The sequence below is a fragment of the Carassius auratus genome, chromosome 22 (assembly GCF_003368295.1).
Source record: "Carassius auratus strain Wakin chromosome 22, ASM336829v1, whole genome shotgun sequence".
Classification (NCBI taxonomy): domain Eukaryota; kingdom Metazoa; phylum Chordata; class Actinopteri; order Cypriniformes; family Cyprinidae; genus Carassius; species Carassius auratus.
In genome coordinates, this window is record NC_039264.1 from 18,573,588 (window position 1) to 18,596,729 (window position 23,142).

Below are 23,142 nucleotides of genomic sequence, written 5' to 3' on the forward strand. Positions count from 1 at the left end.
TTATTTATTAAAATCCCTAAACCAGATCTCTTGTAAAATAGATAGGTAAACAGGAGATCAATAAAACTATTATTTTTAATATCAACACAAATCAATTTTCTTTACAGAACGAACAACTGCATCAAATTATCAGATCATTGTGTTGATGAAAAAAAAAACTTTTTAATTTTATTTTTTATTATTATAACAGAACTAAAGTGACAACATTCGAAGAAAAACAATCCTGAGACTTTTACACACTTAGGAAAAACTTTAACACATGGCGCACAGTAAAACCAGATGAAACCACTGAAATCACATATGCCTGAACTCTAAATATCTTCTGATTAGCTGTGATTGTTGAGCAGCATTGTCTTGACGCACCTGTTTTTAAGAAGGGTTCAAAATTTACCAATCAATGAATCCTAAAGCTCTTCTAAGGTGTATATACCAATAATAGGTGTTCATCACATTGTTATAAATGGGCGATTGTCCAACCAAAATGATCATTAATAATACTATTATCTAGCTGACCATAGCTGCCACATGATCAATGAATGAAAATGTCTTTTCCCATCGTTTCGTAAAACCAAGAAGCCACGAACAACGTGATTGGCTAATTGTTGGTTGATTGGCTCAGATGAGTCTCTCCATTGGTGGAGGCTGCACGATGTTCCACATCTCCACCCTTGAACCTTCCTTCTCCTGGCGACTGGGGCTGTAAGTGCCTCTTGTGGCCCGTCGGTTCAGCGTGATGACCAAAGCTGTGGCCACACCAAAAAGAACCAACAACAGAGCCACAGACACCAAACTGATGGACAGCAACAGGTCAGACGACACATTCTCTGCACTCAGCTGGAGGAAAGGAAGACGGGGGTGGAGTCAGCAATAACAGTCATATTTTAAATAAAAAAAAGAGCAGGCATGTATGGTATTGTAATTTATACACTTAAATTTGATACGTGCCAAAATAATAAAGTTGTATAATATGTTCCATATACACACATTGAGATTCTCTTGGCTCAGTCTATGTCAGCGGCTGGAAAGTGTTTCATAAGGTGAGTTACTCTCTTTAGACTGATTGGCACAGGCATCTGCTCCTAGCATCCTAATCCTGCCCCCTTCATGTGCCACCTCTCTTGACATTTTCACCACAGTCAGACTTGATGCTTAGATTAAGTCTTTCACTAACAAAACATTCTACTTGTAAGCCTACGCAAGAGATCAAAGACACATTTTAAATACACCAATTTCATGTTCTAAATCTGTTTTTGAACAAATCAGTAGATTGGATGATTCAATGACTCATTAGTCTGTTTTGTTCTTGAATGTGTCTGAGATCCTGTCCACTCGGAGACGCGTTTCGCTGTAGATGCATATATTTTATATTGTATAGGCATTTCGTCCACACGGATCTGACGTTTTGGGAGAGTGAACCAATATTTTTTTTAAACCGGGTCCCCTAGTGGAAAAATCAGAAATTTGCGTTTTCATGTGAAACAGCGAATCCGTATTTTTTCTGAAACTGTGATGTCATCAGCCCACGTCTCGCCCCTCGTCAGACACCGCTACGTCACGTAGCAGCAACAAAAACATGAACATACACTGAACGATTGTCTTTTTATTAACTAACATCACCACCGATTAATAAATGTATTGTTCGTTTGTATAATGCTCGCAAAGTTTATGCGCATAGTCCAAGTCTTCTTCTCTGTTTTTAGTGTATCTCTGTGGCACAATTACAGCACCACATGCTGGTCTGGCATGTATACTACATTGTTTTGTGTCAGTTTCGTGTGGACTTAGATATTTCTTGAGACGAGAAAAAAAAAAAAAAAAAAGATTGGGTAGAGAAAGCTCTGGCTTTGTGTGGACGTAGCCTGAGTATTGAACAAAGCAGTTGAATAAGTGATTCAATGACTCACTGACATTGTTTGGTTCCTGAATTAGTCACTATTATTAATCAAATCTGTTGCCTGAATTATTCAGTGGCTCATACTCATACTTTGTTTACATGTCAGTGTTTTGAAAGAATCTGTTTAATGACTCGTACATTTAGCTCCCGATTAAATCCTGATTAAAAAAAAAAATAAATCAGTAGACTGAATAATTCACTAAATTAGAGACTCGCTTGTTTTGTTACCGAAAAAAGCATTTTAAGCGATTCGGTTGAATGAATGATTCCATGACTCACTTTTTGTTTCGTTCCTGAATCAGTCAGTGTTTTTGAACAGATCAGTTGACTGAATAAGTCATTGACGCTATTATTATGTGCCTGAATATTGCACTAAGCAGTCAAAGGAGTGATTCAGTGAATCACTAATATTATTTTGTTTCTGAATCAAACACTTTTGAACAAATCTCTTGACTACCTTCAATGAGTCACTTGTTTTGTTTCTGACTGAATCAATGATTTTGAACAAATCGTTTGACCAAACCATTCATAATTTAAACATTTACCCGTCGCCGACTTCTGGCTTAACAATGTGACCTTCGGAAGAAATCAAATGAGTTATATCAATAATAGTGATTTATTTTTTTTATAAATATGTAAACTGTTTTATTTTAGTACATCATAGTTGTGCTATAAAAATAATTGTATAGTGCCAAGATTCAAGAATCAGTATACACCGCCAAATGCTGCTTCTAGCACACTTTATGCTGTAGAGGAGATGGACAATTCTTCAGGACCAAATTAGATCATCCAACCCAACAATCGGCTCCATCTGTTGAAGCAAGAGAGACAGGCAAGAAGCTCATGGCCACAGAAACTCTGAGCTGAGCTCATCACCTGCTCTGAAGGCGATGTTTTATATGTGTGAGAGAAAGCGGGAAAGAGAGAGACAGCCAGACTTTCCAGCAGACAAACGACCCTGTCACTGCGATAAGCTTCTCCCGATATATTTCCCCCTCGTTTCTCAGACCTGCAGCGATGCACTGCTGAGTTGCATTTCACGCAGAACACCGCTGTGCCTTTCTGCTGGCCAAGCACTATTCTGTCACTCTGAAGACACAAACTTTCTCTGCAGACGTGGAGCAGAACCACAGACCCACAGATTCCTCACACTGAGACACATTTCTGCTTCAGCAGTCAAAAACACTAGCCCTCAAGAGCTGCGCTTGCTTCCCTGTCGCCTTGCCTCTGCATAAATGATCTATTTTTAAGTTTTTTTTAAATGTATTGCATTAGTAATAGAACTGTATGAAATATTTTTTTTCGATGGTTTGAAAATAACCTAGATAAAGTTATCCTTGTGAACCAGTTAGCAGCTAATACCCTCTTTTTATATACCTTTGCTAACACCTGATATATCAGATACAACACTACAGGAACCTATCTATCCATCTAAATAGGTATGTTGTGGAGTAGCGGCACTATAACTTTATGTACACTGGGTAAAAATGGTGTTGGATTTATTTTTAAACAATTTTAACTCAGAAAATGCTTGTAAATTCTTGAATTAAACATATTTATAGTGATAATGTGTCAGTTCAGATTTTTCATTCGATTTTAATGAACTCGAAGAAGTTTCATGTCAATTTTCTCTATTTTTGTAACTTTGCACATTCAGATTTACATCCGAGCATCAATTCAGTGAATCAGTTCGCGCAAATGGTTAATTTAAGGCTACCTTACAGAAGATTCTTTCTTCTTCTTCTTTAGATACAAAATGAGTTTATCAATATTGGAAAGGAAAATGGAAAGGAAAATAATGCAATTAAATTGCAATGAAATGATACATGAAATCTCATTCTTCCTTAAAAAGAAATCTAAACTAAATCTATTCTATGCTAAAAGTCATTTTTGGGTTGTGTGCTTTCAAGAAATTAATGATAATGCTTTTTAAAACAAAATTTGTGCTATATAATAAACTTTTATATAGTTTTTTGTGTTGAAAGAACACTTTATTTCCCTGGATGCTCTCAATTAGTTACCGCATTAGACTTTTGAAATATGGAATGGAATTTGCAATATTTCATAATAATTCAGTAAATTCCTTCAAATCATTCCAAACGAATCCCAAACCTGATGTTATAATCATTATTAGAAGTATTTTTCATCTTATATTAATTAATATTAATTGTAATACAAATTATATATATATATATATATATATATATATATATATATATATATATATATATATATATGAATATGCCGTGAAATAAAAATTCTCATATCGTGAGTTAGGATTTTGGTCATATCGCCCACCCCTAACATACATAGCTTCTAAACTAGCAGACATGAACTAAAGCCACAGAAGTCTTAAGAGGTCCTTAAGAAAACCCCAAAGCTCAGAGAGCGACACTGTTACGTGTCTTAGCTTGCGATAAGATCCTCTCATCCTCCTCTATCCTGTTAGACAGGATTAAAAGACTGAAATGGGGCTATCTTTAACTTGCGCACTGCTCGCAAGATGAATATAAGGACATCTTGAGGAGATTAAACTGATCGGGGCTTTTCTACCCATTCAGTCACAATAATGTTTAGCGTTCTGATGTCATATATTCAACTAAGTCACATATCATTCCGTTTATAAAAATATTTGCCAAGAAAAAGATCTGGAAAAGATTTTAAATGCATTTCAATCCCTTTTTTGAGTAAAAGTAGCTGCTTTTTAGAGCCTGAATTAAGACAAGCATTGGCTAAACCAATCAAGTAAGAGTATTATGTATAATAATTTTGTCAAACAATAAGGCTAAAAGAAACCAAGCGATTAAAGAACTGAAATAGTTTTAGTAGCATCTAATGCATGTAGTGTGAACTATAAACCAAATCGATGTGATTCCCCTGCAATCAACAGTGTATCCAGTGTACCCTTAACTCTTGAGTAGAGCTGTCACAGCAACTGAAATACTGTAAGCTGCATTTGGAAAAAAACCTCTCCAACTTGTTTCAAACTTGCACAGTACATACTTCTGCGTGGTCTCAACATCCTGTGGTGTCAGGATTACACACAAGTTGCTGACTCAACACACCTGCCATGGGTTTTACAGTGCTGTTGTGTCTCTGATGTGTCTGCCGCCCCTAGTTCAGTGGCTCTGTCTCTCAAAATCTGTGGCAACATTCTTCAAAACCTCCATGATGTGCCACAGTCTCTGGGTGTGTAATGACAGAAGAGAGACAGCTAAACAAAACCAAACAACAGACTGATGATGGATGGGATGGAGAGAAATGTTTTATTGGAACACAGTCATCTAAAGACAGAATGTGAGAGACACGATGTACACTAACAGACATTAACAGACAGATGAACACTTTAAACTATCGTGACATTGATGGTTTAAAATATATAGAAACAATTACAGAAGAGTAGTTCATTTTTTAAGATGCACAATGAGTTGATCAGTTCTTTGTTATTGGTGAATATATATCAGTTCTGAAAATGGAAAGGACAGTCATGACATGAAATGACACAGAAATGACAGATGAAACATTAAATGTTATTCTTCCCTAAACAGAAATAAACTAAATCTATTCTGTGCTAGAAGTCATTTTTGGGTTGGGTTGGAAATATATATATATATATATATATATATATATATATATATATATATATATATATATATATATATATATATATATATATATATATATACTGTGTATAATAAAAAAAACTTTGGTTTTATGTGTTGGAAGAACACTTTATTTCCAAGGATGTTACCAAATTGGAATTATGAATTATGGAATTTAAAAGTAATCAAATTATTTGCAAAAATGCTGAACTAATACACAACATTTGGTTGTATTAAAATACAATTCAATAATTTCAGTAAAGTCATTCCGATTTAATCCCAATCCTGATTTCATAATCATTATTAGAAGTATAACTCATGTGATATGAGTTTAAATGTATAAACTCTATGTAATGCTCAATTTAAAAAGTATACAAAGTAGTCTCAAAATAATTTCCCCTGAAAATTCGTCTATGATTCTGATTGGATAGCATTAAAGTACAGTAAAAAATAACTTCTGGATTTATGAAGACCATATCATCTTAAGGCACTAAGCGGTTTCACTGACATTTCATCTAAATACATCATCATTTCATCTGGAGCCCTTGCCAATGGTTTTCCCAAACCAACAAAGACTATTGTCTGTGGTTCATTCACATTCTACACATTCATATTTACAAATACATTCACTTCATTGATAAATACTTGAATTACATTTAAATAACTATTAATTTCAAATGTCAGTGCAGTGAAAAGGTTTTTGCCCCCTTCCGTTTTTTTGTTTTTGTTTTGCATATTTGTCACAGTTAAAAGATTCAGATCATACTGCAATCTAAAGAAATTCAAGGACAGATGAGAAACAAAATAGTTGCCATGTATCAGTCTGGAAAGGGTTAGGAAGCCAGTTCTAAGGCTTTGGGACTCCAGCGAACCACGTTCAGAGCCGTTATACACAAACAGAGAAAACTTGGAACAGTGGTGAACCTTCCCAGGAGTGGCCGGCCTACCAAAACTACACCATGAGCGCAACGACGACTCATCCAGGAGGTCATGAAAGAACCCAGAACAACATCTAAAGAACTGCAGACCTCACTTGCCTCAAATAAGGTCAGAGTTCATGATTCAACAGTAAGAAAAGAGACTGCGCAAAAACAGCATCCATAGGAGAGTTTCAAGGCAGAAGCCACTGCTGAACAAAAACACCACAAAGGCTCATTTCAAATTTGCCCAAAAAATATTCAGACTTTTTGTACGGTGTGTGTCCCATTACATGTGGCATAAAACCAACACAGCATTTCATAAAAAGACCATCATAGCAACAGTCAAACATGGTGGTGGTTGTGTGATGGTCTGGGTCTGATTTGCAGCTTCAGGACCTGGACGACTTGCTATAACTGATGAAAACATGAATTCTGCGCTCTATCAGAAAATCCTGAAGGTGAATGTCCAGCCGTCAGTTTGTGACCTCAAGCTGAAGCACACTTGAGTTCTGCAGCAGGACAATGATCCCAAACACACCAGCAAGTCCACCTCTGAATGGCTCAAGAAAAACAGAATTAAGTTTCTTGAGTGGCCAAGTCAAAGTTTGGACATCCGATTGAGATGCTGTGGCATGACCTTAAACAGTCCTTTCTTGCTCGAAAAACCCTACAATGTGGCTGAATTTAAACAATTCTGCAAAGAAGAGTGGGCCAAAACTTCTGCACAGCGATGTGAAAGACTCATTGCCAGTTTTCACAAAAGCTTGAATGCAGTTGTTGCCGCAAAGGCCACAACTAGTTATTAGATTTATGGGTCAATTACTTTATCACATAGGGCCAGGCAGGTTTGGAAAGCTTTTTTTCTTTAATTAAAGAAATCATCATTTAAAAACTGCATTTTGTATTAACAATACTTGCATTATCAGTGTAATATCAAACAAATTTATTTGAGTATTTTAAGTGTGAGAAATATGCAAAAAAACAAAACAAAACAAAACAAAAACGGAAGGGGGCAAACGTATTCAAGGCACTTCGAGTCAGTATTTCATTCCAGCTTAATAAACCTCTGTAGAAAGCAATCACACTAGCCCGTTTCCTAGCCTCCACCAAAGACCTGTTTACTCATTGTCACCCCAGTCCACCTCTGGTTCATTGTATGAGCGAAGAATGAGGTAGGAGAGAAATTGGAGGAGGTTTTGCCAAAACAAACCAGCCATGTAAAAGTAAATGTCGCTTACGTCGACTTCGCAGGTCTCGCCGGCGAAGGTCATTTCACAGACACACTGGAACTTGTTGACCATGTTCTGGCAGTAGCCACCATTCAAGCAAGGGTTGGATCTACATTCATCAAGATCTAGTTCACACCTAAGTGATAAATGTATAGTGAAAAAACCTTATTATTCATAACTTAAATATTACGGCTACTGTTGTGGTTAAAATTTGGTTCTAAATATGAAAATTCCACGCATTCTAAAACTGGTTAATAGTATGGCATAAATACACCCCTGAAAATTAATTAGCATATGAGAACTTGGGAACAAAGAAAGAATAAGAATAAAGAAGGAATAATCACCAGTGACCCGAAAACCCAGGGAGGCAGTCACACATCATGTTGGTGTCAGAACAGTTCCCCCCATTGAAACATGTGTAGTTCTGCTGTTCATCACCACAGATGGACACCGGGAGCTTGGGCGGTCTGGGGATGGGGAGGATGATGGGAAAGAAAGAAACATAACAGATGATGAAGAATCCATGCTCTCCTCTTGAGAGCCATGTAAGGGGCTACTACCTACAACCCCCCGCTGCTTTGTCCCGCATAAAAGAGGATTAGCCCACTATTAGAATAATGACATTAGCATGTGAATGGACCTCTGACCTCAAGACAAAGAGAATTCAATAAACCGACGCCTTATATGGGGATTAACATACAGCTAATATGAAGAATCTGCTATTGTTATTCTGCATGGACCAAGATATGATATGACAAATAAAGAGTTTGTATTGTGGTTTTCTTTTACTTTACAGAGACTATGTTGGAAAAGAAATAATAATAAAAGAAAGATAGAAAGAAAGGAATGAAGGAAGTAGAAAGGAAGAAAGGGAACAAAAGATATGGATAGAAAATAGAAGATAGCAAGGAGGAATGAAAGAAATTGATGGAGAAGGAAGGAAGTAGGAAGAAAGAAAAGGGAAAGAAAGAGATATGGAGAAAAAGCAAAGGATAGCAAGGGAGAATAATAAAGGAAGTAGGAAGAAAGAGAAAAGAAAAAAATATGGAGAGAACATAAAAGATAGCAAGACAGAAGAAAGAAAGAAAGAAAGAAAAAAGAAAGAAAGGAAAGAGAAAGAAATGTATGGATAGAAAGTAAATGACAGCAAGGTAGAAAGAAAGAAAGAAAGAAAGAAAGAAAGAAAGAAAGAAAGAAAGAAAGAAGAAAAAGGAAAGAGAAAGATATTGAGAGAAAGTAAAGGATGTTAATGGAGAAAAAAGAAACAGGATAAAAAGGAACTGAAAAGGAAATTATGCATAGAAAGAATAGAAAGAAGGAAAAAAAATAAATGAGAGAAAGAGAAGAATAGGAAGGAGAAAGGAAGGGAAGAGGGTGGAAGGAAGGGCAAAGTCAAAAAAAGAAGGAAAAAGAGAAATGCAAGAATGAAGGAATACAGATAGAAAAAAATGAGGAAGTAATGCAAAAGGAAGAAGATATAGAGAATACAGCAGGAAGAAAGAAAAGATGTAGGGAAGGTAAAAAGGAAAGAGACAAGAAACAAGGGATAACAGGAAAGAAGTGGTAAGGAGGGAAGAAAGGCAAGGCAAGAAAGAAGAAAAGAAAGATCAAAAGGAAATTAAAGTAGGAAGGAGAAAGGAAGAAAAAAAAGTGAATGAAGGAAGGAAATGAGGAAAGCAAGGATGGCAAGAAAAGGGTGGTCGATAGTAAAAAAGGAAGTACAAGGCTGGAAGGGGAGAACAAATAAATGAAGGATATATAAAAAAGAGGATAAATCTAAAAACAAGTCGACAGTAAAACGGCACTTACACGCTCCTGACAACTACGTACCACGGAGCCTCTTCAATCTGAGTGCTGTTGTGAGGAAAGAGACAAACAAACAGCAAGCGTCAGTCTCTTTTTTTTTAAACAGAAACTTTACACCAAAGATCTCTCTAACTCTGCAGTGGGGAAAAGATAGATCTATTATGTCTCCCGGCTGCCTGCAAGGCAGTTTCAAAGGAGTGCTATGAAGCAGTCTGGCAACAAAACATGTTTATGAGATAAATGGCTGCAGACTTGCCTTAGATGCCACCCTGAAGGCCTAACGCAACTACTGGAGGATGGGCACTCTCAGCAGAGACTATTATTACCATTACTGCTTTCAAATGACACGTATGGCAACAGGCACGTCTCGGCAGTCACGCTAGCATAAACAACACCATAAAAGCAATTATATGATTTGCATTACCTTTATAACAAATCAGTCTCTTAGGGGTCTTGATTCATTCAAGTTGCTTTCTTATTTTGATGGGAATCATTGTATGAGGTTTGTGGCCCGTTTCTATGTACAAAGTCTAACGTTCTGTTTCGCATTCTCTTTCCTTTGAAAAGTGGAGTAGCTTCTTGAGTTATGGCTTTTTAACATTAGGTTGATTTCATATCTAAGGCAAATCTCTTTTTGACTTGGTTCAATGTTTTGCAGAAGGGACAAACGCTATTCCTTGCAGACGTGTCTGTGAATTGCCTTGGTGTTGAAGCATTAAATCAGGTTTTGGGATGCACACAGCCTCCACAAAATCTGCTAAAGTTAGACGGTAACTCATAAACCAACTCCGTTAACTAGATTCTTACATTGAAGAAAGCAGTGCTTTCTTGACAAGATTCACCACCACAATGCTATGGTGGTTTTGGTGGTAGTTTACTAGGCAGAAGAGACAACCTTCATTTCTCAAAGCTATTTAAGTCCCTAGATATGCCTAGGTTTCCTCTTTTAGGGTAAACCTAAGAACTATTTCACCTGTTTAATCACCCACCCACCAAGTCCAAGTGCTTGGACAAGCAACTGCAAACTTTGAGGGATCACTTACGTTTCTATCACAACAGGGTAACGATGGAACAAGTTACAAGCCAATGTTTATTACTTAGGACAGAATTCCACAAATCTGACACTGGAGGGCCACCACTCTGTGGAGCAGGGCTGGGCAACTTCAGTCCCGGAGGCCCACTGTCTTGCAGAGTTTAGTTCGAAACCTCCAAATTAGGGTTCCTTAAATCTGCTCAAGCCCTAATCAAAGGAGGGCTACTTTGATTAGGACTTGAGTAGATTTAAGGTACTCTTATTTAGAGGTTTGCACAAATCCCTTAAAACAAATCCTAAGTATGACCAATAACAAGTCAACTCCATGACACAAATTAGAATAGACTCACTTGCAATACGGCCCCGTAAACCTGTCGGGACAGAGGCAGGAATAGCTGTTGAGGCCACGCAAGCAGGTCCCACCATTAGCACACTTGTGACTGGCACAAACATCCTCCTTCACCTCACAGTTGGTGCCGGTGTAGCCACTCTCACATGTGCAGATGTAAGAAAGGTCCTGCACACTGCAGTATCCGTGTTGACAGGGGTTGGAGGCACAGGTGTTTGTATTCAGTTCGCAGCGATCACCGCCCCAGCCAGGTAGACAGAAGCATTGGAAAAGGTTGAAGCGGTCATCACAGATTCCTCCATGCAGGCAGGGGTTGGGTTCACACACCACCTCACCAACACAGCCAGTTTGGACAGGTTCCTCCACTACCTTATTGAACTTCTCTTCCTGTGCACGTGGGAATCTAACCTCGGCAGGACCATAATACGGGAGCACAATACCACCAATCTCAACAGTACTCAGACAACCAATCAGATTCAAGTCAGACTCTGGGCCAAGTCCTCCCAGAAGGATATCAACTCCTTCTCTGAGGAAGTCTAGATTTCCGGTCATGGTGTCAGATATAGTAGGTTCATCCTTGTCATCAAGAGTGACCATGATCCACTGGGAGTTGTTAGCCCAAGGACTAGCCATTAACAGCTCTACTGGATGCCACTCTCCATCAGCCATTGGTCTTGGGCTACGTAGTGTTACCAGCGACAAAGATGATGAAGAAGAAGGTCCACTAAGAAGCTCTAGGACCAGAAAGCCATCTTGAATGGATACTGTAACAAAGTCAGACCCACTCTCCGCATGTAACACTGCTGCATTGTGTTTACGTGTTCGGATACTGAAAACAATGCTGGTCAGGTGACGGGAGATCAAACCATTCCCATTGTATACAAGTGTGGTATTGTCTTGAAAAGTCACATTTGAAATGCCTAGATAAGATAAAAGCAAACATAGTTTATGTTAAACCTCAGGGATTAAGACTCATTCGTAAAACAATCTTAGTTAAAGTCTGCTAAATGCTCTTAACAAGTCTCTTTCCTGAGCCTAGTATACAACTTAAATCTGGAAGTTAATTAATCCAAAAGACTTAATTTTATATTATGCAATCCATTAATTTTGACTTCATATTCAAACCAGAACTGAATGATTTTTGACTACGGTGACTTCTGATTTCAGATGTGCAAAAATACTCACATTCATAGCCCTGGTTGAGGGTCCGGCATGTTGCTTGTGGTGGGCAGGGGGCAAAATCGCACCATCTCACCTCCTCACAGTGCTGCCCTTCTGTGCTGGGAGGGCAGTTGCATGTGAAGTCATCCCATAGAGGGAAACACATTCCACCATTCTGGCAAGGATTTTTCTGGAATGGTAAGACAAAAAAATTATAAATCCAAAACTGTCAAATAAATGATCCACTGAATTTTTATAAAATATATATTGTATTAACAATAAGAAAATATTTAGAAGTAGTAAGATGGAATTAAAACAGCTTGTATCTTGGAAAGCTTTTCCCCACCGTTAAAACTACTGTCAAGCAGCTAATCAAATTCAATCCTATTTCAAGAAACCATATGTTCAAAAATACTATCAAATGATGATATTTCTAGTCAACACACCAATTTATACATGATCAATTATAAAGTGTTTGAATACTCAGGAAAAGTTTTAACTGATAACACATTTATTGGATTAGTGAATCAAATTGCATAAAAAAAAAGAATTTGAATCTGCCCAGTTTGTCATTAGTTTCATGATTAACATGACCAAAGTCACAGATGTAAACTTCAATCTAGGCCAATTGAGATAACAAGGTTTTGTACAAATATCTGCCAGATCTGGTGTAACTTACAGAGCAAGAGTCATCACTGGTGCAGCCGGGGGTAACGTCAACCATGTGTTCAGGTCTGTATGACATCACAGAAGCATCAAGTGGGAAAAATTCTAGCTTCCTCTCATTGAGCTGCAAGTCTTGTATGCACCCTTTAAAATAACCACCAAAAGCAGATGTATCACGCCCATCAAGCAGTCCTCCAACATAGATCACATCCTCAAGCTGAAGGGAAACCGGTTGAACATCTGTTGCTGTGAATTCATGATCTGACTCCTGTAGAGTCATCATACCATCCCTAATGGTGACGCCGACAAAATGGATCTCACCATTATTAACCTCACTTTTACCCATTAAAGTCTTCAAGTTGTTGACTTGCACCATGAGTTTTCCCTTTTCCAGCCACATCTTTAAGTACTCAGTGGTGTTGTTGGCAAGCAGCACCAAAAGACCAGACTCCTTCCGTGTACGCAAGAACATGGACAGATAGAGCTTATCTGATTCCAGTTGGTCAGTGATGGTGAAGACGGCATAGCTTGCGGAGTCTTCCTGGCCAAATCTAGCAGTAACGTACTCTGTATGAGAAAGAGAAGACATACAACTCTTAAAGGGTTTCTAGAACTATTCCAGTTTTACTATTGCAACTTGGACCCTTAGAGGAAACACAAAGCATCTCCCAAGGTATATCCTATATTTATTGCAAGGCTATCGACTTGTCTACAGTAGAAGCATCTAGGCGTATCTCTATTGTGCTAAAATAGACAGCCCATTCACAACACCACAGTTGATATTTCCAGTGTTGTCATGTTATATGCAAGGTCAGTTCATTGGTACTCTTACCCTCAGCACAGTTTTGACCTACATATGGTCGCAGACATAAGCACTCGTAACCTAGCCAAAGGTTAACACACTCTCCAAGGTTCTCGCATGGACCAGAAAGGCATCGGTCATGATGGCTGCAGCCTTGCTTGACATCCACCACTGAGCTGCTCAACCAGTCCTCTGGTACCATCAGCTGTGAGTCCACAAACAAGTCCCTCATGCAGCCTATGAATGAGCCAGAGCCCCCTCCCTCAGTTGATCTTCCAACAAAGGTGCTTTGCAGGGCTGACTCCAGCTCAAGGGCACCAGTCTCTACTTGGGCTGTTACACTACAGTTATCTCCATCCTGGCATGGCTCCAGTAGTTGTAGCAGCAGGGTGCCTACTCCAAGCACAGCCTCTACAGAGTGCCATTCGCCATCAGATACATCCTGAGGCAGTGTCAGAGTCCAGCTGGTTGCGTTTGGCTGAGGGTCACTCCTAAGATCAAGAAGCAGGTGTGTCTCCTGTACCTCCAGGCTGAGGGTGACCCCTTCGCTGCCCCTCTGAAAGAGCAATGTGTTCTTCAGCACCGTGCGAAAACTTAGCGTGATATTAAAGTATGTTTCTGCACCCAGCTGCGGGGTCTGCAGGTGCAGGAATCCTCCATTTTTCTCGAAGGAGAATACTGTGGGCGTCTGGCAGTAAGGGCCGATGTAGCCAGGCTGACAGATGCAACTGTAGCCATGTACACCTTCGCTCAGGAAAGGCATGCAGGCTGCCCCGTTCTGGCACTCGTGACCCTCGCAACCCACCAGGGGCTCACTACAGTTGCGGCCACCATAGAGAATTCCATCTTGGCTTCCAGACGGGCAGATGCACTTGTAGCTGACCAGGAAGTCCTCGCATATGGCTCCATTATGACACGGATTGGTGGCACAAGCAGTGGTATTTTGCTCGCACAGGGTACCTGAAAGAGGAGAGCCCAGAGTGGAATTAAGTTCCTTACAAAATAAATGTTTAACAAAGATACCCAAGAATGAACTTTCCTCGCTGCAATTATAAAACAAGGTCTTATAGTTTTTATGAGATTTTGTCCTTAAAACTGTTTGCTGCATTTGTGCCAATTCTGTGTCTGTAACTAAAGAGTGGCTCATGCCAGCGACAACATGGGCATGTTTTAGTCAATAATCCCTCAGGACAACAAATATCTGAAGCTGGTTGCATAACTACTTTATTCCAGTGTGCCTGCCAACCCAGTTTTCTTATTCTCACAGAAAGTGCTACTAAAATGTAATTGAATGAGAATTTAGTCACTGTATGAGTTTAAAATGCCTGGATAAAACATTAAGGAGCTGCGTATAATGCATCACATGGAAAACTTGAACAGAAAAAACTGTTACACTTATGACCTAAAGTCATTGCTAGCTCATTGTAAGACTTTTCACTAGCCTAATAACCCCCCCCCCACCCCCCAACACATCTTATTTCACCACTGAATTCACACTGAGAATAATAATACAACCAAAGTGAAATCCTAAAAAAGTGTAAATTTACCTGAAATGGGCAACAGAAAACTCCAAATCCAAACTACAACTTCCATGGCATTAGACGTCCTAACAGACAGCCATCTATGTACATTCCTTCCTTCAAGAAAAACTGTGGACTGCAACACTAGGCCCCCATCAACGCCAGCTCCCGGGGGATTAGCTTAATTCAACCTGAGCATCTTACAATGGTAAATCTCAATTATAGCCTCTGCCTCTGAGTCTTGTCCCGAGTTGGTAACCTGACATTCAGAGAGACAGACACTTTTGTATAATCTAAAAATTAAATGTCATTTTGCAGTTATATTTTTAGTTGTTTACTCTAGGAACCGGTATAGTGAATTTGTGTTGAAATAATTTGTATAATGGATGATTTGGTTTTGATTATGCAAACAGGACAGAATCCCAAGACCATTCTGATTTACAGTTGCAACATCCTGATGATGTTTATTACATGCTCATTATAGGCAACATTTTGCCAAGAATTTAACCAGGCATTAAAAACAGATTCTGACTCAGTTTTCCATCGGTTATTGATTTAAGGCAGTCCTGGATTTTTTTTTTTTTTTTTACCCCACCTTTATTTACAACAAAAACAGTTGTATAAGAAAATGTCCTGAGATACATGAGTTGCACTGACACAAACCTCTGAAAAAAACTGAAATTTGTCTTGATCTTTTAATTTAAAGGGCTCATATGATACGTTTTCAAGTTTTCCTTTCTCTTATGAGTGTAACAAGATGTTCGTGCATGGATAAGATCCCTAAAATTGCAAAGACTAAAGTCTCAAACCCCAAGAGATATTCTTTCTAAAAGTGAAGACTCATCCACGACCTCCTAAAACACCTTGTTTAACCACACCCCCACGTCTACCTCACTGTGTGCGAAGATTTCCTTAACACTGTCCAATGTTTACACAAAGAAAAAAGGTGTAACTTTGATTCTCGCTGTAGTATTGTTGTTGCCGCTGCCATGTCGTGGAGATACTATGGCATCACAGTATGGTAAGGGGCATAACATTTCGGTCACACGCTTGAGGCATTCAGCCAAACACAATGCACTGGATAGCTGGCCAATCAGAGCACACCTCGCTTTTCAGAACGATGAGCTTTGTAAAAATCTATTTGTTTCAGAAAGGCGGGGCATAGAGGAGCAACAATACTGTACAGAATGTGGAATATAATTCCTTTTTTGAACCATCAACAGCATAAACACATTTAATTACACCAAATACACATAATAATGTTCTTTTTAGCAACATCATATGACCCCTTTAATGGGGCGGATACCTGAAAATCCTGGTGCACACTTGCAGATGAAGCCGGAAGCATGCCTGGGGTTGTATCGAGTAGGAAACAAGGGCTCAGTGCCATAAAGTGTCTTCCAAGAGAGCTCAATGCAAGTGCCTTCATTCACACAGGGACTGCTATCACACTCACCAACGTCGGTCTCACAGTTACGACCCTCAAACCCTGGTACACAGACAAGCGTGACAACCTAAGGAAGTTTAGTGTCCTAATTTGCCTAAATCATTTAAAGCCTTGATTTCTAAAATACACCAATAAATATTACATCTACATTGTAGATCGCCATACTTCATTCTAAATTCAGTCTATTGATTTGAATATATTCCAGTTCACACAAATGAGCCCCATGTGAGTCACCTGGCCAGCAACTGCAGGTGTAGTTCCCATTTTCATCCTCACAGAGGGCGCCGTTGAGGCAGGGTTGAGACCAGCAGGGAGGAGGCGGGATCTCACAGTGAACACCAGTGTAGTTAGTTTGTGAGCAGTCACAGCTGTAGCTAAAAGATTATTCCAAAATAAATATGCATATGTTATTTCATTTCGGGTATACTGGTTTTGAGTGAATTATTATTATTTTTGATTGATTTTGGAATAGATGTAGAAAACATGTTGTGCCCTCATGTGGATGTATTGTAATGTATTGTACCTGTTTATTTCATCTACACACAGAGCCCCATTTTGGCATGGCTGGGCACTGCATTCATCGATGTTGGTTTCACAGCGCTCCCCCTGGAAGCCCGCCAGGCAGGTACACGAGAAGCCATTGATGTGGTCATGGCAACTGCCGGCGTGGAGACAGGGCTGTGATTGACACTCATCAATCTGAACCTCACAGCTGCTGCCTGGAACATCAGAGACTGGTGTTGAGTGCAAAGATGCCAATCCGCTTTTTGTCGAGATCTCTGCATGGCTTATTACACATGCCATCTGGACAGGCCTCATCCTGGATCAAACAGACTGTAACTGGAAGCTCCCAGTCAGTCTTTAGGGTTATTGATATGCTGCCCACAGCTTTTCCTTCACTTGATCAAAAATGTTTTGCAATCAGATCTGAAGTGTGAATTTTCACATCATGTCAGTTCTAAGAGACTGGGGCTTGTTGTCACACAAGGAAGTTGTCAAAAGTTCAATTAAAAGTTCAAAGTCCTAGGTCTATAGTCCGAGTCACAGTCCTATTTTTTTTTTATACATTTTTGTATAATTAACAATTTACTGTTATTTTGTGATAACAGTAAATTATGCATAATTACAAGTAATTAAACTTAACCAAACCCTAGAGGTAAGTACCACTGACTTCCATAATATTGGAATGGAAGTAATGGAAGTCAATGGCTACCATCACCTGTCTGTTTACCCACATTCTTCAAAATATCTTCTTTTGTGTTCGGCAGAAGAAAATATTCATACAGGTTCGGAATGACACGAGGATGTGTAAATGAAGAAAGATTTTTCATTTTTGGGGTGAACTGTTTCTTTAATATTACACAGTATTGTAAACCTATTTAATTACAACATTCTCAAATAAATGTTAGTAAATATCAAGTTTACATTGGGACGACACTACATGTGTGCAATAAACAGTACTTTTTTAATCCTGAAAAAAAATATATATATCAAGATGAAAAAGCTTATTAGCATGATTGTAGTATAACCTTTAAGGTAGGTGTCTAACCAGAAATTGGCTTAAACAATAAACCCACCCTAAGAAATATGCACAAGGGTAGCAAACTAACCCCATTCTCCCTTACTCATTATATCATCAAAGAAAAGTGTATATATTTAGGGTTTAAACAAGTTTAAACTTGATAGCTTCTTTAATAAGTTATATTAAAAGAGATCTTCAAAGAAAAAACTTTAGGATGTATTCCAGGGTTTGCATTTCAGGCTGCAATACCATGATTCAGCTACAAGATGGCAGTGGCTGCATTTGGCACTACTCGAGACATCCCACATGTCAGTCTCACAGTGCATCTGACCCTCCCTCCCTCCCTTCACTTACCCGTGTATCCAGGCCTGCAGAGACAGATGAAGTGCCCGATCTTGTCCAGACAGGTGGCTCCGTTCCTGCAGGGCCCCGACACGCATTCATTCACCTCGATCTCGCAGCGTTTACCCTGGAATCCCGGCACGCAGAAGCAGGTGGGACCGTCCCTTCTGCTGCGGCAGATGGCACGGTTGCGGCAGGGGTTGGGGGAGCAGTGGTTCACCTTTTTCTCGCAAGAACTCCCAGTGTAACCCTCTTGACAGATGCATGCGTACCCCGGGCTCCCGTCTTGCACTGCCAGACATTGGGGTGTGTCCCCACACAGCCCCTGAGCGCAAAGCTGGGCACTGCTATGACATTCCTGCCCCAACAAGCTGGGTTCACACTGGCAAACTAGTTCCCCCGGGTGGGCACCGGTGGGCTGACACGTCGCATTGTCCTGGCAGATGGACAGTTGGCAGAGCGCACTGGAAGAATCACAACGCGTGCTGGGCAGGACTGGCGCAGGCGACATACACTGGCACAGGAAGTCAGATGGGGCTTCCCTGCACTCTGCCCTGTTTTGGCAAGGCTCGTCCAGGCAGAGCGTTGAGGTCTTGGGAAGTGTTAAATCTACAAAGAGTTACGAAAAAAAAACAAAATAAGACACTTATACATGTGTTGAATGTTTTCCCTGCCTCCCTAATGTACTTGGGACAAACAGAAACGTGCTAAGGCTAATGATACACGGGGTAACTTTTGTTACAATGTTGCTTGGGCACTTTCCCACTGAAAATGGGTAACACATTTCTATATGGATACTTTAAATCTCTCATGGGCCCTATGTGTCTCATCTGGTTGCCCGTTGACTCCAACAATAACCCAGCAATACTGCAAAAAATTGCCCCTTGTATCATCAACCTAATGCTAACAGTGTTAAATTTGCGCACTTCCTTTCTTTCCCCTTAAAAGTTTGCCGCCACAAGTACCTTATTTTGCAATGTGGAATCAAGCTATTTTCTGTGATTGTGTGAGATTTCTGAAACTTAATAACCATATTTATGCACTACAAATCAATAGGTTTATTGATTTGACAATAATTTAAATAATATGATGACAATTAAAGGTACAAAAGCTGTCGTTGGGGTAGTACCCTTTCAAAAGGATCTATTATATACCATTTATGGACTAATGTGCACCCTTGTAGGGGCAAATACGGTACAATATTGTACAAATCATGTTTATAACGTAATATCTTCCTGCCTTTAGCAGATTAGAGCTGGCCAATAATACATTTTGCGATTTAACAAGCAATCAAGCAGGTCAGATATGCTGTATAATATTTATTGCCTGACGCAGGAATACTGTATGTACTGTTCAGTTTAAGCAGCTAGGTGATAATATACTAACATTTTGTGACACCAGGTGCAATAAGATAATTACATTTTGTGACCCAAAAAAAAAAGAAAAAAACCTTTTCGGGTTTGCTATAGTATCTTTGCTATAGGGTAATAATATGTAGATTGTTATGCTTAACGTAAACGCATTTCTGCAGGCACAGAAATTGCACACATCCCCTTTAATATTCCCCTGCAGTTGTTTGCTAGCGAAATATAATAGAGTATATTTATTTATTGTTATCAGTTAATTTGATAAAGAGTTGTACATACTGACATAGAAGGCCAAAAGTGGGGATATCATGTTGTGTAGCATGCTGGCTAACCGTCACATGGTCAATTAGCAAAACACAGGCAAAAACTTACACTCAAATTAACTGTAGTCCAATATTGCCTGTATCAGTTCATGTCTCACAGATGTTTTTATGCTTCAACACATATTTATTTTCTAAGCATAGCATTCTCTCAAATTAGCTAACAGTTAACAAGTAAGCTACTGCTTTCACATAGAGCAACAACAAAGGTAATTTATTATTATATGAATCCATTCCTGTCTTTAAATGGTTGTTTTTGATCGAGGTGCTACCCTTTAAACCATGACACTTAACAAGAAGATTTCAGGACCGTAGTTGCATATTTTGTGTTTTGCTTTGTCTTTGTATAATGTCCTCCAAACTGACACTGTCAACAAGCATTGGAACAAAAGACCAATAAACATTAAATGAATCATCTGATGAGTCAGCTCGACTTCAGAGCCAATCAAACATCAGGTAATGGAGCCTTAGGCTTGTATTGTGCTCAACCCATCTGAAAATAGTGTGATGGCCATTCTGTCATGGTGACACTTGAGGAAGATATTTGACAGTTTTATTCCCTAAATCATTGCATTCACACTGAACCTACTGTAGAAGAAAACTGAATCTTGTCATTGACTATGAGGAAATGTTGGAATTATTTTAGCGTACATTCAATATACACAATTTTACAGCATTTTCAAACAAGTTTCGAAATTATCCGGAGTGTGCTAAATAAAACATGGAAGATAAGAAATTGTTGAATAAAGTCTTTTTTTTTTCTCTGCATAGAAAAAATATTCTCATAGCTTCCTAAAATTAAGGTTCAACTGGTGTCACATGGACTATTTTGACAATGTCCTTTCTGGGCCTTGAATGTGTCAGTTGCGTTTCTGTCTATGGAGGGTCAGAAAGCTCTTGGATTTAATAAAAAATATTTTAATTTGTGTTTTGAAGATGAACAAAAGGTCTTACGTGTTTTGAACAACATGAGGGTGAGTAATTAATAGCAGAATCTTCATTTTTGGGTGAATTCGGTTTATCTTTTGGAATTGCAGCATAGTTAATTGAAGTTGCAACAGATCTTTTCTTCCATATTGTGATATACTGTGTCAACAAAACTACAAAACTGCCATTGTTGTGTACTGTATGTTTGTTCACACTTGCCTTTAAAATCGACACGTACTGTGCACGTCTACATACCTAACACATACTGTGCACACGTATGACATCACCATTTTCAAAGAATTCCATATTGGTGCCGTTTTCAAAAACGTGCACTTTGAAACCCATTTTCAAAACAACGCTGATGTGAAACTGAACTTTCAAAACGCATAAAAAGTTCCCCATTTTTGGCTGAAAATGTTATCGTGTAAATGGCCCCTCACTTAATGCATAGCCTACACCTGACTGGTCACACGCCTACACACCGCAAGGTCTGCTGCTTTAGATAAAGCACATATATAAAAGCCTCCTTCCTGAATTCAGCCGGTCATTCTCGGAAATGCCAGAGAAAACAATGGCCTCTTATCTATCCAAAAAATGTCTTAACCTCTGTGACTGCCCTATTCACGGAGCCCACAGTGCAGGGCGTTTGCAAACTTTGGAGTCTCAACAAAGCATCACATTCTGTCCCCATAGCAACCCATTCCACACTTCCAGCTTTCCTTTAGAAGAGGTTGCTATGGTTACCGGCCATAGACATAAGTCAGTCATTTAAGGGGTGTCTAGAAACCCCATTCAAACCCTGCAGTCTGCAATGTCTTTTTATTACAGACTCTGCATTGAGACAAAGGCTAATCATGCAAGCAATCATGAACACAATTTGGCAATGTTGTTATCAGGATTGCCTATTGTTCACATTCAGGGGTCATAGAAAAGAAATGCTTAAAGATATTTACTGATATGTTGGTTTATTGCATCAAAAAGTATCAAAAGCCATGTAGTCAATGGCGTCTGAGCATGTTAACATGCACAGCAGAACTTTTACTTTCAGATCAAATCTCTATATTTTAACTTGTTCACCAGTTGGGACCAAAATTTTCAGTTTTGGGGGATTTCAGTAAGATTAGCTTATAGGAAGTCTAGACCAGTGATCAGCATGACCCCACATTCATCTCCAAAACATGAGGACGTCAAACCATAGGTTCATATAAACAGCACTCTACAATTCTACTGCATCAAATTCTAGACTATGGTAAAGATGCACACATTTAAATGCCATTTTTGCCTGTGATGAAAGCAGACCCCAATCCTTTTAAATGTGCCTAGTGTCTAGAAAATGAAAAGCACAGTTCTGTTTTTAAGTGTCTTTGATGCTAAGCCTTTTATGTTCTTGAGTGCCACTGCGGCTAATGCGTTCAGGGTTACGAACGATACCCCTGACCACACTCATGCGAAGGCGATTCGAAGCCCTATCAGATAATTTCTTACATTTTAAATCAAATCACCTGAATGAACACTGTGTACAAGTTGCAGGTCAAAATGAATACTACTTAAACAACAAAAAAATAACAATATAGTAGGCCTATGTCTAAATCTGTGCTCTTTGATATTAGTACACTATCCAACAAGTGGACTACCAATTACGTCATGACTGCATAAAGCAACAGGTTGGGGCTACTTACTTTCTGTCCACTGTAGAAGAAGAAACAAGACACATGCAACTAATCTGAGCCACACTGAACCCAAAACAGTAAGATCCATATCCATACTTGGATGTCATTTTGATAGTGGGCAAGCTGGCATGATCACGGCGTGTTACTCAAGCATCCTCCAGAGTGTCTACAGTCTGTCTGTGGCTCTCTGAGTCTTAGCATGCTCTCATTCACATGCCCACCAATGAGGCGCAACTCTCTGTATCCTCAATACAAAGAGGCCACTGGGGATTGGTGAAGACTTGAAGAGAGAGGGGCCATCAAGCATGCTGTCTGAATAATAATTAGCAGTGGATGATAACATTGGATATTAATAAGGAACAGCAGACAAATTGCAGCTACGCAGTACTTTTCACCTTCATGCAATCACGGGCTTCCATCCACTCCAGTCCAATGACTTCACTCCAAAAGCTCTTATTTAAAGCAAAATATACCATCTGCCAGGATTTTTGTATTCTGGATAGAGTTTAAACAACAAGATCTTTTGCCATGAACCTTGTGCACTGGTAAATTTGTCATTTCGTAA

The 23,142-nt window shown here is 39.1% G+C and overlaps 1 protein-coding gene across 2 annotated transcripts; it reads right to left on the reverse strand.

The window, feature by feature from the left end:
• Positions 1-57: 57 nt before the first annotated feature.
• On the reverse strand, positions 58-22,995 carry LOC113039894 (protein crumbs homolog 1-like). Of its 2 annotated transcripts, none has more exons than XM_026198048.1 (13): positions 22,587-22,994; positions 18,306-18,902; positions 16,953-17,148; positions 16,664-16,803; positions 16,289-16,471; positions 13,493-14,422; positions 12,674-13,227; positions 12,019-12,184; positions 10,835-11,753; positions 9,455-9,499; positions 7,990-8,112; positions 7,655-7,781; positions 58-834 (listed from the first exon to the last, which is right to left on the reverse strand). In XM_026198048.1, the coding sequence occupies exons 1-13, from the start codon at positions 22,669-22,671 to the stop codon at positions 616-618; spliced, it is 4,284 nt and encodes a 1,427-aa protein (XP_026053833.1). In that variant the 5' UTR covers positions 22,672-22,994; the 3' UTR covers positions 58-615. The 2 variants fall into 2 exon arrangements, with proteins under 2 accessions (XP_026053833.1, XP_026053834.1); XM_026198049.1 differs by lacking the exon at positions 58-834 and adding an exon at positions 4,146-5,360 and having other exon boundaries at positions 22,587-22,995.
• Between the last annotated feature and the right edge of the window lie 147 nt (positions 22,996-23,142).